This window comes from Glycine max, chromosome 3, assembly GCF_000004515.6.
Source record: "Glycine max cultivar Williams 82 chromosome 3, Glycine_max_v4.0, whole genome shotgun sequence".
In the NCBI taxonomy this organism is placed as follows: Eukaryota; Viridiplantae; Streptophyta; class Magnoliopsida; order Fabales; family Fabaceae; genus Glycine; species Glycine max.
Window position 1 is genome coordinate 931,231 of NC_016090.4, and position 15,486 is coordinate 946,716.

The window sequence follows — 15,486 nt, forward strand, 5'->3', positions numbered from 1 at the left end:
AGGACAATAAATAATGATTTCATATTTTAGAGAGATGAAAACCAAAGATTTAATTCTAAAAAAATTACAAATATCAAAATAAAAATTCATTCATTTTATTGTCAACCTAATTTGAAGTTAAAGATAAAAAATGTAGTTTAAAGTCTCCCGGTCACTAATTTTTGGATTTATTATGTTGTTGGTATCTAAACATTTTCATATTTATACTTTGAATCTCTAATCTAAAATTTTACCTGTTGAAGTTTTTGAATTTTGTTTTTGTTATCATTTTTAATTTTTGTTGTTGAATAACAACATTAATTGATGATATAATAATGATATTGATAATTTAATGACTTATCATGCTATTATCAAAGAGTTTGACAAGAATAATTATATGTAATTTTTTTTATAAATTATATGTATTTAATCACTTATTTTTTCAGAAAAATTGATGATATTAAACTAATTGAGAGATTGAAAATAAAATTTACATAAAAAATAATACACATTGTTATCCTGTTAGACTCCTTATTTTAACTATTGCACAAATATAGTAGTATGGTAATTTTGTACCTTATATCTTCTCATTTCTTTACTTTATTGAAAGGGATGAAAGTAAATTGAAGGCAATGATGACGAATATTACATGCTGATGTTGCTCTGTGTACTTGTCCCCAAGTCGTGCGTTCTATCTTAATTCTCCAGTTTTTTTTTTTTTTTTGAGGAGATAAATCTCCAGTTATTTGAGTCAGAAAATGGATAAACGAAATATATATGAATGTTATTAGGGTTTGATGAGATTGGGTCTATATGAAGAAAATTGTTTTTGATGAGACGGTGAATCAAGATATGAACTTCTAAGGAGAGTAATCACATATAGTATTTGATGGTATTTAATTTTGAATATATATGATTATTTTTGAAGGATGATAGCTGTAAAAAACAAAAATGAAATATGAATATTATTTTTACACCATTTCTCTCGTTAATTTATATATAACTTAAAAGGTAATTCAAATTTATCAATCTTTTTTACTTATTAAAAAATGATCTTGACTATTTTTATAAAGTATAGAATGATATTCATTTTTTACAAAAGAAAGAGATATTCTAAGAAAATAATATAATATTATTTTGGTACAGAAACACACGATAAAAAGTTAAGAAAATGTTTATTAAGATTAAATTAAAACTTAGTATAAGAAAGAAGTAATAGTATATCTTCTTAATATCTCGTAAAGTATATTAAATGAAAAATAAATATATTTAATATTTCAAAATATAAAATATGTAATAAATATAAATATTTATACGAAGGCATCATAAGACAATTTAAAATTATTCTATGAAAAATGTTATGTTGAAAGATAATGCACCTACTTTGATAATTTATTTGTCTAGTAAGAAATCAATGACCAAGCTAGCGATTTTTTTTATTTTTTTTTAAGCAAAGAAGGCAAGCTAGTGCATAAGAATAGTGCAGAAAATCTCAGCTAGGGCTAATACCTTACGAGCTACTCAACAAAGATAGCAGGTCAAGAAATATCAGTAAATTCAGAAAAAAATAACAATAAAAAGGCATGAGGGGACCAAACCAAACTCATGCAACAACCTATATATACTTTGTGTAACCATATCTATAACTGTTGAAATTGAAAGCTAGGAAATGAAATATATTTCTGAATCACACAACTTAAGTTTTTTTTATCCCCATTAATTATTGAAACCCTTTTTTACTTCAAATAATTAAATATGTCCTTTCATATCTTTTAACTTTTAACTAGTTTATAAGCTAGTTTTACTAAATATATTTTATAACTTTTTAAAGGGAGAATTTAGCACTTATAGTAATCCTACTCACCTTAAATAGAATTATTTTTAGTGATCTTTATAAGGAAAACTAAGTCATAAAATTGAAAATTACGTGTAAAACAAATAATATTGTAAAAGCTTTTATATATATATATATATATATATATATATATATATATATATATATATATATTAACTCCCTATACTTGTTTCCTGTAAAAAAAATTCTGTCATTTTCATCCTTCTAAAATCTGAAATCACTATTTTTGTCCAAAATTTCATTTTACGATAGATAAATAACATTAATTTTAAGAATCTAGAACAAATTGTAGAAGTGTTACATGCTAACATGCAGATCGCTGGTGGTTAATACCGCTTGAGATGATCATTTGACTGATCTTCTAGTAAACACATGCAATTAACAAGTGACACAAATGATAATAAGGGACAAAAACAATGATTTCTTATATTTTGGGAATGGAATCCAATAATTATTTTTTATAAGAATCAAAATTAAAACTCTCATCTTTTAAAGAGGAAAAACATATTTAGAACCTAATATAAATAAGGATTTGATTTTCATGCATTATCAATGTAATAACTTTTAAATTGTCAACTAATTAGAAATTATTTTAGATATAATTTTTATAATAATTATAATCATAATGATTTCTGATTAAATAATAATATAAATATTCTAATGAAATTTTATTAACATAAAATTTGTTATGTAAAATGTTATCCATTAACATTATTTTTATTATTATTAATATAGGACAATTAATGAAAGTAACTTTGACCACTTTAAATATACTTTAAAACCAATGGAATCTAAATTTAAAAATATAATTTATTTTTTTGATATATGGGGAGGATGGGTGATAACTGATGAACACCCCATCTCTCTCCGAATCTAACCAAAGTAAATTAGATTTTGTTGTGTGAAGAGCCATTCACTGTGTGTGGACGTTTGAAATCAAACAACAAACAAAACGTGTCTTCTTTTCTTTTGTGACCAAATGAAAGTTATCTGAGTGACAGTCCTATGCACTTTTGATATATGACATTTCAAAGCTACTAGAAATGGCTAACAACGGGAGTCCAAAGCATGAGAAGATGCAAAAGAACCTATGCACACAGCTAGCTGTTGCAGTGAGAAGCATTCAATGGAGCTATGGTATTTTCTGGTCACCTTCAACCACTGAAGAAAGGTACAAATTAAAGACACACACTAACAAATCTTGGTGTTTTGTTTTGTTTTCCAAGAAATTGCTACCAACATATCTCTTTTCTCTAAGCTTCACTTCTTCTTGGTTAACTCTTGACTGCCAAGTTTGGATAATTGAAAAATTAAAATGGAGCTAAGCAAGAGAAAGATGTGAATGGTATGAAGGTTTTATGTCAATATGTGGATGAGGAACAAGTGTCAAGCACATGTATGTCACATTGTTCCAGCTTAATTAGTAGTCTCAAACACGAGTCGAGTATATATAACTACATTAAGTCCTTGAAGAAAGGAGTTTTATCATCTGTAATAATCCTACCTGATTCAAGTAGAATTTATCTATCTGACTCGAACAAAATTGTCTCTAAAAGATACTATACTCTCCAAAACATAGGGCATTGCTACTTAAGATACCATATGTTATGTTTATGTGTGACAGGGTATTGGAATGGAGGGAAGGCTACTACAATGGAGACATTAAAACAAGAAAGACAGTGCAAGCCACGGAATTGGAAATAAAGGCTGATAAAATAGGCCTGCAGAGGAGTGAGCAACTGAAGGAACTGTACAAGTTTCTTCTTGCAGGTGAAGCTGATCATCCACAAACTAAAAGGCCTTCTGTTGCATTAGCTCCAGAGGACCTCTCAGATTTGGAGTGGTATTACTTGGTTTGCATGTCCTTTGTTTTCAATCACAACCAAAGGTACCATATAGTTATATACCACACTCTCAAGTCTCATCTGGTTAATTTCTTTTAAGGGAGTTCTTTGTTAAAGTTTTTTTTATAGGCAAATGATAATTGTTAGTGTTGTTAGTTTTTTTTTTAAAAAAAAAAAAGTTAATACTTTTTGTGGCTTTTTTTTTTCTTTTTAGATTTTGTTTTGTTTGTTTCACCATGGAAGATTTTTCTATGTAGTTTGCCTGGAAGAGCACTAGAAATTGGTGACACAGTCTGGTTATGCAATGCTCAACATGCGGATAGTAAAGTTTTCTCTCGTTCTTTGCTAGCAAAGGTTAGATTTTGCCCATAAACATTAGTAATGTGTCCCACCTGTATCTGAAAATGGACCTCACAACAGCTGTATTTTTGGTGTATCTGTATAATTATTTTAGGCAAAATTTCACTTATATTCCCTTAGGTCTTTCTAGATGACACTCATGCTCCTCTAGGTTTTTTTAAAAATACTCACCTCCTCTATATCATATAAAAAAGTGTCACTTTATTAAATACATAAGAGCAGAGAGTATTTGGCTTAAAAATTAGGGGTGACAGATTTTCATCAATTAATTAGTTCACTCAAAACATACTATTTTTGGATAAACATGCAAATTTAATATTATAAATTAATTTAATTGAAATTGAATTTAAAGTAAAATGATTTTTATTTGTTTATTTTAACTCGAAATAAATTTAATAAAACTTACTATTAAATTTCTAACTCCATTTAAAAGTCAGATTTTTTTTTTCACATTTAGGACCATTTTACTTAAGATTAAAAAAGAAGTGATTTTGGTATAAAATAATTTAATTAGTGGTTGTTTTTAGAGATTCTAAAAACAGCATAAGTTAATTCATGTTTATTTACAATTGGAAAAACCACTTTTTTTAAGAAATAATTAATTGATTTTATGAGAAATTACTTTAAATAGATTCTTATTAAATTAGATTTATAATTCTTTTTAACTTCTATTTATTTTTAAAAACTGCGATGACAAGCACATAACAAACCAAAAAAAGTTATTATTTTTTAAGAAGAATTTATTCTTTGATGAAAAAAAACTTAATCAAATGGGCCATTAACCAAACGTACATTAAAAACAAAATTAATTTTAATTTGTTGCAATAAAAAATGTTTTCTTTTCTTTCTTTTGTAAAATCACATTTATGACTTTCCGACGTGGATTTAATCTCACTCTTAATTACCATACCGGGCATTTATGACTTTCGTGAAATCTCACTCTTTTGTTTTATTTAATTTATATTACTACATCCTTGCTATTTTTTTTTAAAAAAAATATATTTTATCTATGCTTGGTATGATAATAATAATCAGCCCATATCGATTACCCATGCATCATATATATAACATGATGTAGTTGCATGATTTTGTTAAGAGCTACTTACGGAAAACTATTTTTTTTTTTTTTTTTTATATATCTTTGACTTTAACAACTTTTTCATCTGGACATGGACGTCAATTGCTGTACCCAGAGTGCGACAATTCAGGTATGGCATTCTCCGTAGAGATTAAAAATTTGTTGTACAACCCTTTTGTATGTTAAGGCTATACTTTATTGATCCCTAGATATAATATGCAAACCATGGTTTTAATTGTAAAATGAAACCTTACATTACTATTTTCTAAAATGAAAATACGCTAAAATAATAAACTAATGAGTTACACATAGACCATCACTATCGGTGTAAATTTTTTACATAATCAATTAATTTAAAATCATCTTTAATATGTCTTGCAACATAATTATTATAAAACTCAATCAACTTATTATATATAATTGCTTATGATTGAATAATAATGTGAAAGACGCTTATGAATATATTATTTATTTCAAATTAGTTATTTGTAAAAATAAATTCTCAAAACTAAGTTCTTGAATGCAAGGACTATGTAATGTCAACACCAAATTAATTATAATGCTACTTTGTTAGAATCTCATGTGACTCCAACATAGATATTAACATTGATATTGTGTGTCAAACCTGTTTTCCAGACCGTGGTGTGTTTTCCCTATCAGAAAGGCGTTATTGAGATAGGCACAACTGAACTGGTAAAATTTATGTTCTTCTTCCAAAAGCTATAGTTTCATTATCATTTCAATGTTCAATCTATATGAAGCTACGCAACACTTACTTTGTGATATTAGGAGATATAAGGTTGACTTAATGATTGAAAAAACATGAATTGAGAAAGGAGGGAAAGAAGTCATGGAATGAAGTTTCCTCCCAGTGATATTCTTAACAAAACTAATAAACTAAGATTGACCATTAAAAAAAACTGTAATATTAGTAAACATCAATACTCATTGTTATTCATAGGTTGCTGAGGATCCTAGTCTCATTCAACATGTCAAGGCTTGCTTCTTAGAAATCTCAAAGCCTACATGCTCTGATAAATCTTCCTCTATCCTTGATAAGCCACATGATGACAAATATCCAACATGCACCAAGGGTGACCAAAGGGTGTTAGATACAATGGCTTTAGAGAACCCATGTTCTCTTGAAGAAAAAATCAAATTTGATCATGAACCCATCAATGAATTACAAGATGATAACAATGAAGGTTCTAATGGTTGTGAGCACCATTTCCCTATGGATGGATCCATGATTGAAGGTATCAATGGTGTGCCATCTCAAGTGCATTTTGTGAATGATGATGCCTTGGTCATTGGTGCTCCTGATTCCCTTAGTTCTTGTGATTGTATGTCTGAAGCTTCTGAGAATCAAGGCAAGGATTCCAAGAATGTAGGCCAAACTCAACTTATGGAACTTCAAGATTGCCATAAACCAAAGAGAAGCTCCTTGGATGTGGGAGCTGATGAGGACTTGTGCTACATAAGAACACTTTGTGCTATTTTGGGGAACTCATCAACTTTTAAGCCAAACCCTTATGCTGGTAACTCAAATTGCAAATCTAGTTTTGCAAAATGGAAGAAAGGGAGAGTTTCTGAAAGGAAGAGGCCAAAATTGCACCAAAGCATGTTAAAGAAGACTTTGTTTAAGGTCCCCTTTATGCACAGAAGTTACTCTTCTCTCAAGTCACAAAAAGGGAATGACAGAATGGAGTGGACTAGTAAATTGGAAAATGATGATCATGGTTTAATAGGGAAAGCATTCTCTGATAAGAAAAGAGAAATTAAAAACTTTCAAGTTGTCAAATCAATGGTTCCATCTTCTATAAGTGAGGTATTTACTTGTCATGTGCTAAAACTGATGTTATCATTAGATAGTGAATATTATTTCAATGAGTTCACTTTGGTGAGTTGGTTTAAACTTATTTTTTCAAAAAAAATATTTATTTTAATAAAATAAGCAGTTTTATGTTTTTCTGATGTATTTATTTAAATTACTTCTGCTTAAAAAAATGATTTTCTGATTATTTTAAAAAGTAAATCCTATTTGTTTATTAAATAAGTGTTTTTTTAAAAGACGTTTACTTTAAAATTACATACTTTAAGTTTAAAGAAACTGACACTTTATAAATGTTGCCATGCAGGTGGAGAAGATTTCAATTCTTGGGGACACAATTAAGTACTTGAAAAAGCTTGAGACAAGAGTGGAAGAGCTAGAATCATACATGGAAGTTACAGGTCCTGAAGCAAGAAAGAGGAGTAAATGCCCTGATGTTCTAGAGCAGATGTCAGATAACTATGGCACCAGAAAGATTTGCATGGGAATGAAGCCTTGGATGAACAAGAGGAAGGCTTGTGGTATTGATGAGATAGACACAGAGCTAGAAAGAATTACTTCTGAAGAAGCAAAAGCTTTGGATGTGAAAGTCAATGTGAAGGATCAGGAGGTTCTGATTGAGATGAAATGTCCTTACAGGAAATACATACTGTATGATATCATGGATACCATTAACAACCTACATTTAGATGCTCAGACAGTTGAATCTTCAACAAGTGATGGTGTTCTCACATTGACACTTAAATCTAAGGTTTGTCATTCTAATTTTTCATCATTGTAATGATGTTTATGATTTATGACCTTCTATATATCATAGACAAACCAGTTTTGTTGGGGGCATTGAAATCATTTGTTACATAAGCCTAGCTGATGAGAAGAGAAAGTTAACTTTGGGCTAGAACATTATTCAAATATTAGATTATTTCTTAGGCATCTACAGTATAAAAAAAATTTATACTCTCAATCAATCAAGAATTATGTTAGGGATGATTTTTGAAGTAATTATAATAAAAATCAATAAAATTCTTTCCATTATCGATGTATGTACTATTTAATTTTAAAATATTCTAGCCCATAGCAGTGAGCTATTTGGAGTAATTATAGAGAGTCTTACTTGGAAGTCACTTTTTATAATACTAATCGATTTCTTTTAATCATTAGAAAAGTTTGAACTCTAAAAGAACTTTTTTCTTTTTCTCAGTTTCGAGGAGCAGCAACAGCACCAATGAGGATGATCAAAGAAGCGCTGTGGAAAGTATCTGGAAATATTTGACATGGCTATATGGATTTCACAGGATAGTAGTAGTAATAGTAAATACTTATGATTAAACAACTTTAACAAAATATGTATGTCTTATTGTATGAACCTAGATTTTGGCTATTGTGCTTAAGTATTGACTTGTTAGAGTTACCAGAGCTCCATTCTGTAATTTAATTTCGTGCTATTGTAAATCACTTCAATCAATATGTTAGCATGCATTTGCATGATTCTGTTTGTTGTTACTGCCAGCGGTATTGAACCCTGTTTCTACCAGAATTTTGAAAATAGATGCAAATCACACCTAATTGATGAGGTCAAATGTGGTAGAGTTCAAAGAATGAGAACTACAACGGAAATGTTCCATATTAAAATGATGGAAGATAATTTTTCCATCTCAAATATAATTTTTTTAATTATTTTTATTTTATTTAATGTTATTATCTCAAAAATATTTTTTAATTTAAATTGATACAATTAAATATGATTAATTAACATTTTTAATTAGCGTGAATATTTTTTTTCCTTATATTTGAGATTCTCTCTCTCAACAGCTTATTTGAGGGAAAACAATAACATGTAAATGCTCTCTCTGAACAACTTATTTGAGATTAATAAATAAAAAAAACTACTCTTAACACGTTGCATTTAAGAAAGTGAAGTGTCAATGTAAGGTTTCCATGTGATCAAGATGGTGATTGAAAATCTTTCTATAGATTTTAATTACATCCTTGTGATGTTTTTAGGAAAAAAAAAAGAAAGTTTAGATTTCCAATTTGGAACACTTTCCTAGTTTGCCCGAGGAATGTGTCTGTCTACCGTATAAATATTTGTTTATAATATTAATAAAAAAAATACTATACAAACATCTTAGTAGAGAGATGCACATTAATTTAAAGAAGATAAACAAAATTATCGTTTATTTGATCCATTTGGTGCGGGTTTGCTTTCTCATTGTGAATTATTACTTAATAATTCTTTATAGTGGCACCAATTTGTTTATTTATAAGATATTGCTCTATTCCTGGGATGCAATCTTTAAGTATTATTTAACGTGCAAATTATGTTTATATATTTTTTTTGAAACTTCCTAATCAATGAAGATAAAAGCCTTGCTCAACCAATTTAATTTGCGTGCCACCTCTACTTTTAATGCTATAGTTTTTTTTTTAAAAATGTTTGTATCTAAACCATTGATTATATACTTATACTTTGGTCTACTCTTTGGTCTCATCCTATGCATACTTTCTGGATCCTTTTATAACCATATATATATTTTTCTAATTTTTCAACCACAAAAAATGTAGGTAGCGAAGGCATATCTCAACGAGGGCCAACCTTTTGGGAATTGAAGTGGATTGCTTAATCATAAATTCACAACTAAGATTTCTGTTTATGATAAAATTATTGATTATCAATGATGTATTTGTTTTATTTGCACAGTTGACTATATCATAAATAAACAAGTATTTTTTCCCTAAAAAAAATCTGAAATTATTTATTTAGAATAGCGTAATGTGACCAACTGCCAAAATAATGAATTAATCATTGTGATGACACTTCCCGTGAAGACACAAACTAATGGAGAAAATTTTAAAAAGAACAATTGTTGAAAAGAAGCAAATAAATTAAACACTGTAGGTTCCATCATAATATTGTGTGATGCTCAAGGGAAGAGACTGAGATAATTATATCAAATGTATGATTAATCAGGGAGGTGAAGCATGTGATATGACTAGCTAGCAGGTAATGCCCATACAAATCAAAATTAATGTAATCCTAGTCTTGTAAGCATCCCATCACGAGAAAAAAAAAATTATCAGGAAAAGGACAAGTTATCTAAGCATATCAAAAGTTAATATTTTTATTTAAGATTTTGTTAAAAGAAATTAGTTTACTGTTTATTAAAAACAGATATTTTGTTTGACTTGGTCATTTAAATTAGGTCTCTTCTTATCATTTAACTTAGTCTTAAAAGATCTATAAAGCATGACTTGTTAAATTATTTATTTATTTTAATTTTATGAGTCTTATACTCTCATAAATTTAAATATTTTATATAAAAATTCATTCTGATGTTAAGATTATTAAAATATGTGTTTAATTTAATTTTGTATATATACACACTCATTCCACATTAAGAGTCTATGTAGAAATTTCGACATAATATTAAAATTCAAAAGAAGGTAACAACCCATATTGATAAAAAAACAAAAAAGATAAATATAAAAAAATACATCTAAAAATAGTGATTATTTTCGTCATTTATCCTTCATTAAAAAAATTAATTTATTAATTTATTTTTTAAATTTGATTCAATTTGATCTTTTTAAAACCGTGATCATTTTTTTTATTGTTTTTGAGATATGAATTTGAATCATTTTTATTAATTTAATATATAAAACTTGACCCATTAAATATAATTACATGAAAACTATGAAATTCATTAATGTTTGAACAAAAAATGATCATAAATATGGTGAAAAAAAGGTCTAATGAACAATTAAAAAATCTTATATTGAATTTTCAATTTTTTTGTTGCTCATTAAATTTGTCTTTCATGCAATTTTATCATACTAATTTTCTTTTTTGGTTCAAACATATCTTGAGTTCCATCCTTTTCATATAGGTGAATTTATGAGATAAATTTCAACATTTCGAATCAATAAAAAAAAGATTCCAAATCGTGTTTCAAAATATTAAAATAAAATTTCATAAGGAACAAATTGATTCAAATTTAAACGATATAAGGCATTTTTTTGAAAGATAAATGTCATTTTTTTTTGAAGAAAAGATAAAAATTATTTTAAAAACAAGATAAAGAAACAAAAGTACAATTTATCTGAACTAAATAGATAAAGTGAAGGATAAAAAGGGATTATGTGACTTCATTGTATACTAAAATCCATTAAGATCTAATAGGGAGACTTTGAAATATTTTCATTGCATATTTAAGGCTATTGTAAAATGAAAAATTAAATACATTAAAATTTATATTAAATCATAAGTGTTTTCAATATGGAATTAGCATGGATTAAACTAAATTTGTATTAAAAAAAATAGAATTATACTATCTAAAAAAAATCAAATGAATCAAACTCAATCACTCTATATTCACGTACACTTTGATTTGTCTTTATTTGTCCAATATAAGACGTTATAATTATCTGATAAGATTCAATTATAAGGTAGAGACTTGAGTCTCATATTGAAAATATGAAATTTAAATGAGATTTATAAAATTTTGAACTCTCCAAATACTAATTAGTTTTTATAGTGTGATTCTTCTAATATTCTTGGAGCTTCATTGGACATTGGTGAAACTCAAGAAAAATTATCTATGCATGCAAAGGAAGGGTATTTTGTTCATTTCATGCGTCTAAAAACTAACACTAGTAGACGTACTATTTGCTAGTGGAAACTAACTTAAAATTAAAATCCAGATAGACAGGTAAATAGGGTCCCTTATTTCTAATTAGTACCAGTTTTCTATAAAATCGAGGCGATTTTAAAATCCTACCAAGTACCAACCATTCTTATTGTTTGCTCAATAAATGCTATGCACAACAAACAAAAGAACAATAAGAATTAAGAACAGAACACATTATTTGAAAACCAGCAAAGTCTTTCTGTCTGTTTATTTTATATACCAGTTTCAAGAGCACCATAAATATTGTTAGGTCACAGGAACCATAAATTATTATGTAATGATTTTATTTTCAGTTTTTCACTTTTGTAACCATTTACAGATTAGACTTAATCCCAGCAAAATCCTTAACTGTGTACCCCACTTTTTCAAACCTTCCTCTTTGATTGTTCTCTCTGAATTTCAAGTATTCTGAGCACACAAATGGATTGTACAGCCTCTTGTTTCCATCTCCAACAACTTCATCAGGTGCCAACACCACCTTCTCATCCTCAAAGCACCAAAAGAAAGCCAAGGAGAACCTGCTCACAGACTGCTTCAAAACAACTCTATGTTCAGAAGACCTTAATTTATCATTGCTCCAAGCTTGCATCATGTCCCCTATGTTCACCACTAGGGTACCCTCAGAAGGGCTTATGTCTATCCACTTTCCTTCATGTGATCTCACTTGAAGCCCTCCTATTTCATCTTGATATAAGATAGTGATACAACTCATGTCAGTGTGCATTCCAAGCCCCTCAACTTGGTCCTCAAAACTTTCTGGAGCAGAATAGTTGTTTATCCTCAAGTAACCATGGCACTTGTTGAATTCAGAATCATAGAACAGCTTCTCAAATCCATCCTCTAAGCTCATCAATACAAGCTTTAGAATCCTCTCTGACAAATCAACCATCTTACTACAATATTCTTGCAGTGTCTCACTATTCAAAACATAGAAAGAACTAAGATTATTCTTGCAGAAGGATATAATAGGCATCATAGAATAACATAGCAATGTGATCATTATCTACGAAGCACGGACTCTGAAATACGAACACTTCGATATAGTTAATGTCTAAAATATAGGACACAGAGACACTGCATACACACACAAATAGAGAGATCCTAATTAAATGAAATATAAATAACATATAACAAAATATCTAAATTGATGGTATATTAATCTTTTTAAACCAACCTTCTATGGTTTTTAAGTTTATTAATTGTGTAAAGGTGTCGGCTTAAGTGTTCAAGCCAACAAAATAATAATTTTTGGATCAAATACCTAATAAGAAGTGTTGGAAATGTGTCCAACACGGCGGCACTTCGAACAAGAGAGGTGTATGTGCTCCATAGATTATTATACACTACCTGAATTTGGAAGTCTGTTTGTCAAAGAGGATGTCTTCAGAACTCTTAGCAGAAGCATAGAAGTTTGGTCCATTAATTCTGAGGCTCTCAAAGAATGGAGAAGCAATGAAGTGAGGGGTGTAAGACTTTATAGAGGAGAAAGGGCCAAGTTTAAGTTTAGCCTCAGAAGGGAGGCTGAAAAGGTATTTGGATAAGTAGTGGATCTGGCTGCAAAGATCTTTGGAGATTCCATGATTGATTATGTGGAAAAATCCCCAATCTTTGCAGGCTTTAGAGAGAGAGGTTAGAGAAGATGGCTGTAATGGCTGAGAAATGTCCAAAATAGGAAGCTCAACAACATATTCAGACATAGACATTATGTCTAAGATGTGAAGAAGAGATATGGTTATGGTATGCTGCTACCAAAGTCTTGGGATATTTAATATACAGAAAGTTTGGTAAGAAGCTTTAAATCAGAAGACAGGTATAAGACAGAGTATAGATAAGACAAGTCTATTATTTTTTATCAATCAAGTGGAGAAGTGCCAACAAAGATATGGAGGATAAAGCTAAAGCAAAACTAACTTGTTGGTGCTTTGCGTAGAGTCATTAAGAATTAGGATATAGAAAATAGTAAATAGTTTATGCAGAGTGATAGTACAAGGCTTTTATATTATTATTTAATTACAAATTGTGACGTATGTTAAATTTATTAATTTTTTTTAATAACCACGTTAAAAGTTGTATTTTATTATAATTTCTGATTAGTCAACTGTGTAAAAGTTTTTACACCCACAATACATAGAAATTAAATCTTATAAAAAAAATGATTGTGGGAAATTAATGATTGGCCTAAACTGAATTGTAATCGGCTAACATGTGTCTATGACCATGACTTATTGAAAAGGCTATCAATAAAAGGCTATGTACAAAGCTACCAATTCTGTCGCTAAAAGTGGATACACTTTTTCTCACCCTCTTATGAAAGAGTTACTTCATTAGTTAACACAAGATGGGTATAATTCTGATATAAATAAGAGGGAGAAAGTGATGAGAGAGTTTTTTTTTTTATCAGATATTTGTGTGAAATATTCATTGTAAAAAACAATTATTAATCTACATCCAAATTATAAATACTCACTAAAAATAAGTATTTTTTTAATATGATTTATTTCGTATTTTAGGTCAAAATTTAAATCTTGAATCATTTGACAAAAAATACAAACTATTATTATTTATGTCAACCAATATTGGTAGTAAACACTAACATAAAATGAAGATGTTGAAAATACTTTTTCAATATTTTTTTGTTCCCACTTCCTAATTATAATATGCTTCCAGAGTCAGAAAGACAGGCTGGTAAGCAAGCATCTGAACCACGATGAGTTTGTATATTCCGTTATGCATGGATGGAACACTCTTTTTCTTCCGTGAAAAGATTTGACTTAATACTTGGTCAAAATATGCATCTAGATGCTTTGAGCAAAAGAAAAACATATTAACAAAGGACAAACCATATAGACACTTTTAGCGGCTCCCCATTTGTCAAATTCAGATATATGAATACAAAATAATGTGTTCACAAGATCATCATGCACATGTCATGGCCTGAGGGACTATTAATTAACAATTATTTTGGTATTGTGCAAAATGAAAAATATTTGTGCCAAAACATCCGTGAAGTGTGTACTGAGGGAATTAATGTATCAAAATATTCATGCATTGCATGAGGTTTTAATTAATGTTTAATTCATTGATTCCAAGCCCATATTCTATATACATGGAAGCATAGACACTAATAAAATGATGCATAAGTTTTGAAGTTTTTTTCACTTTTTTTAAAGAATCATACTATAGTTTTATGTGTCCAGAGATGACTTTTTTGTTGTTTTAATACTTGTGCTTCCAAAGTAGTCGATTGAAAGCATAGACACTAACAAAATGATGCACGATATTTACAATTACATATATATTGAGACATAATAAAGTATGAAGTGCTCATACATTTTTTTTGAAGAATCATATTATACTTATAGTTTGTCTGAATGTCTGTAGATGGATTTTTTTTTCTTTCAACATTAATTTGTGCTTCCAAAATGTAGATGATCACAACCAGCTTTTGGTTACCCCAAGATTGGTGCAAAAAGACATTCTATGACTTCTAAAACCAGCAAACAATGAGACCATGATTTTAAATAGCAGTTAATTTTAAATACTGATATGTAATTATAATTGTGACTGTAACTTTAAAATATTTTAACTCTTGGCAACAACTCACAGTATAAAAATTTTGTGACTCACAGCAATGCAATAGCAATCAAAAGTTAAAAATTCTGAATGAGACAGTGATTTATAGGACTTGATAGGATTGACTTAGGAAGAAACATAGGTCGTTGAATTATTATGGTATTCAAACAAGGTGTAAGATAGACAGAATCTTGGCATTAGATTGCAGTGGATTTATTTTGATTTCACCGCATCATTCATATCCAAAAAGGTGCTTTTGATTTGTTCTATCACTAACG

The 15,486-nt window shown here is 28.8% G+C and overlaps 2 protein-coding genes across 5 annotated transcripts; one reads left to right on the forward strand and one right to left on the reverse strand.

Annotated features, from left to right (window-relative positions):
- Window positions 1-2,678: 2,678 nt before the first annotated feature.
- LOC100798122 (transcription factor EGL1) lies at window positions 2,679-8,450 on the forward strand. Of its 4 annotated transcripts, none has more exons than XM_003520948.5 (8): window positions 2,680-3,005; window positions 3,459-3,722; window positions 3,936-4,032; window positions 5,232-5,246; window positions 5,753-5,809; window positions 6,078-6,944; window positions 7,255-7,698; window positions 8,149-8,450. In XM_003520948.5, exons 1-8 carry the CDS (start codon window positions 2,878-2,880, stop codon window positions 8,218-8,220), a joined length of 1,944 nt encoding a protein of 647 aa, XP_003520996.1. In that variant the 5' UTR covers window positions 2,680-2,877; the 3' UTR covers window positions 8,221-8,450. The 4 variants fall into 4 exon arrangements, with proteins under 4 accessions (XP_006576323.1, XP_025983495.1, XP_003520996.1 ...); XM_006576261.4 differs by having other exon boundaries at window positions 6,177-6,944; XM_006576260.4 differs by lacking the exon at window positions 5,232-5,246 and having other exon boundaries at window positions 2,679-3,005.
- A 3,370-nt stretch (window positions 8,451-11,820) lies between these two features.
- On the reverse strand, window positions 11,821-13,489 carry LOC100782766 (gibberellin 20-oxidase-like protein). Its single transcript, XM_003521839.5, has 2 exons — window positions 12,983-13,489; window positions 11,821-12,552 (listed from the first exon to the last, which is right to left on the reverse strand). The coding sequence occupies exons 1-2, from the start codon at window positions 13,336-13,338 to the stop codon at window positions 11,949-11,951; spliced, it is 960 nt and encodes a 319-aa protein (XP_003521887.1). The 5' UTR covers window positions 13,339-13,489; the 3' UTR covers window positions 11,821-11,948.
- Window positions 13,490-15,486: the final 1,997 nt, after the last annotated feature.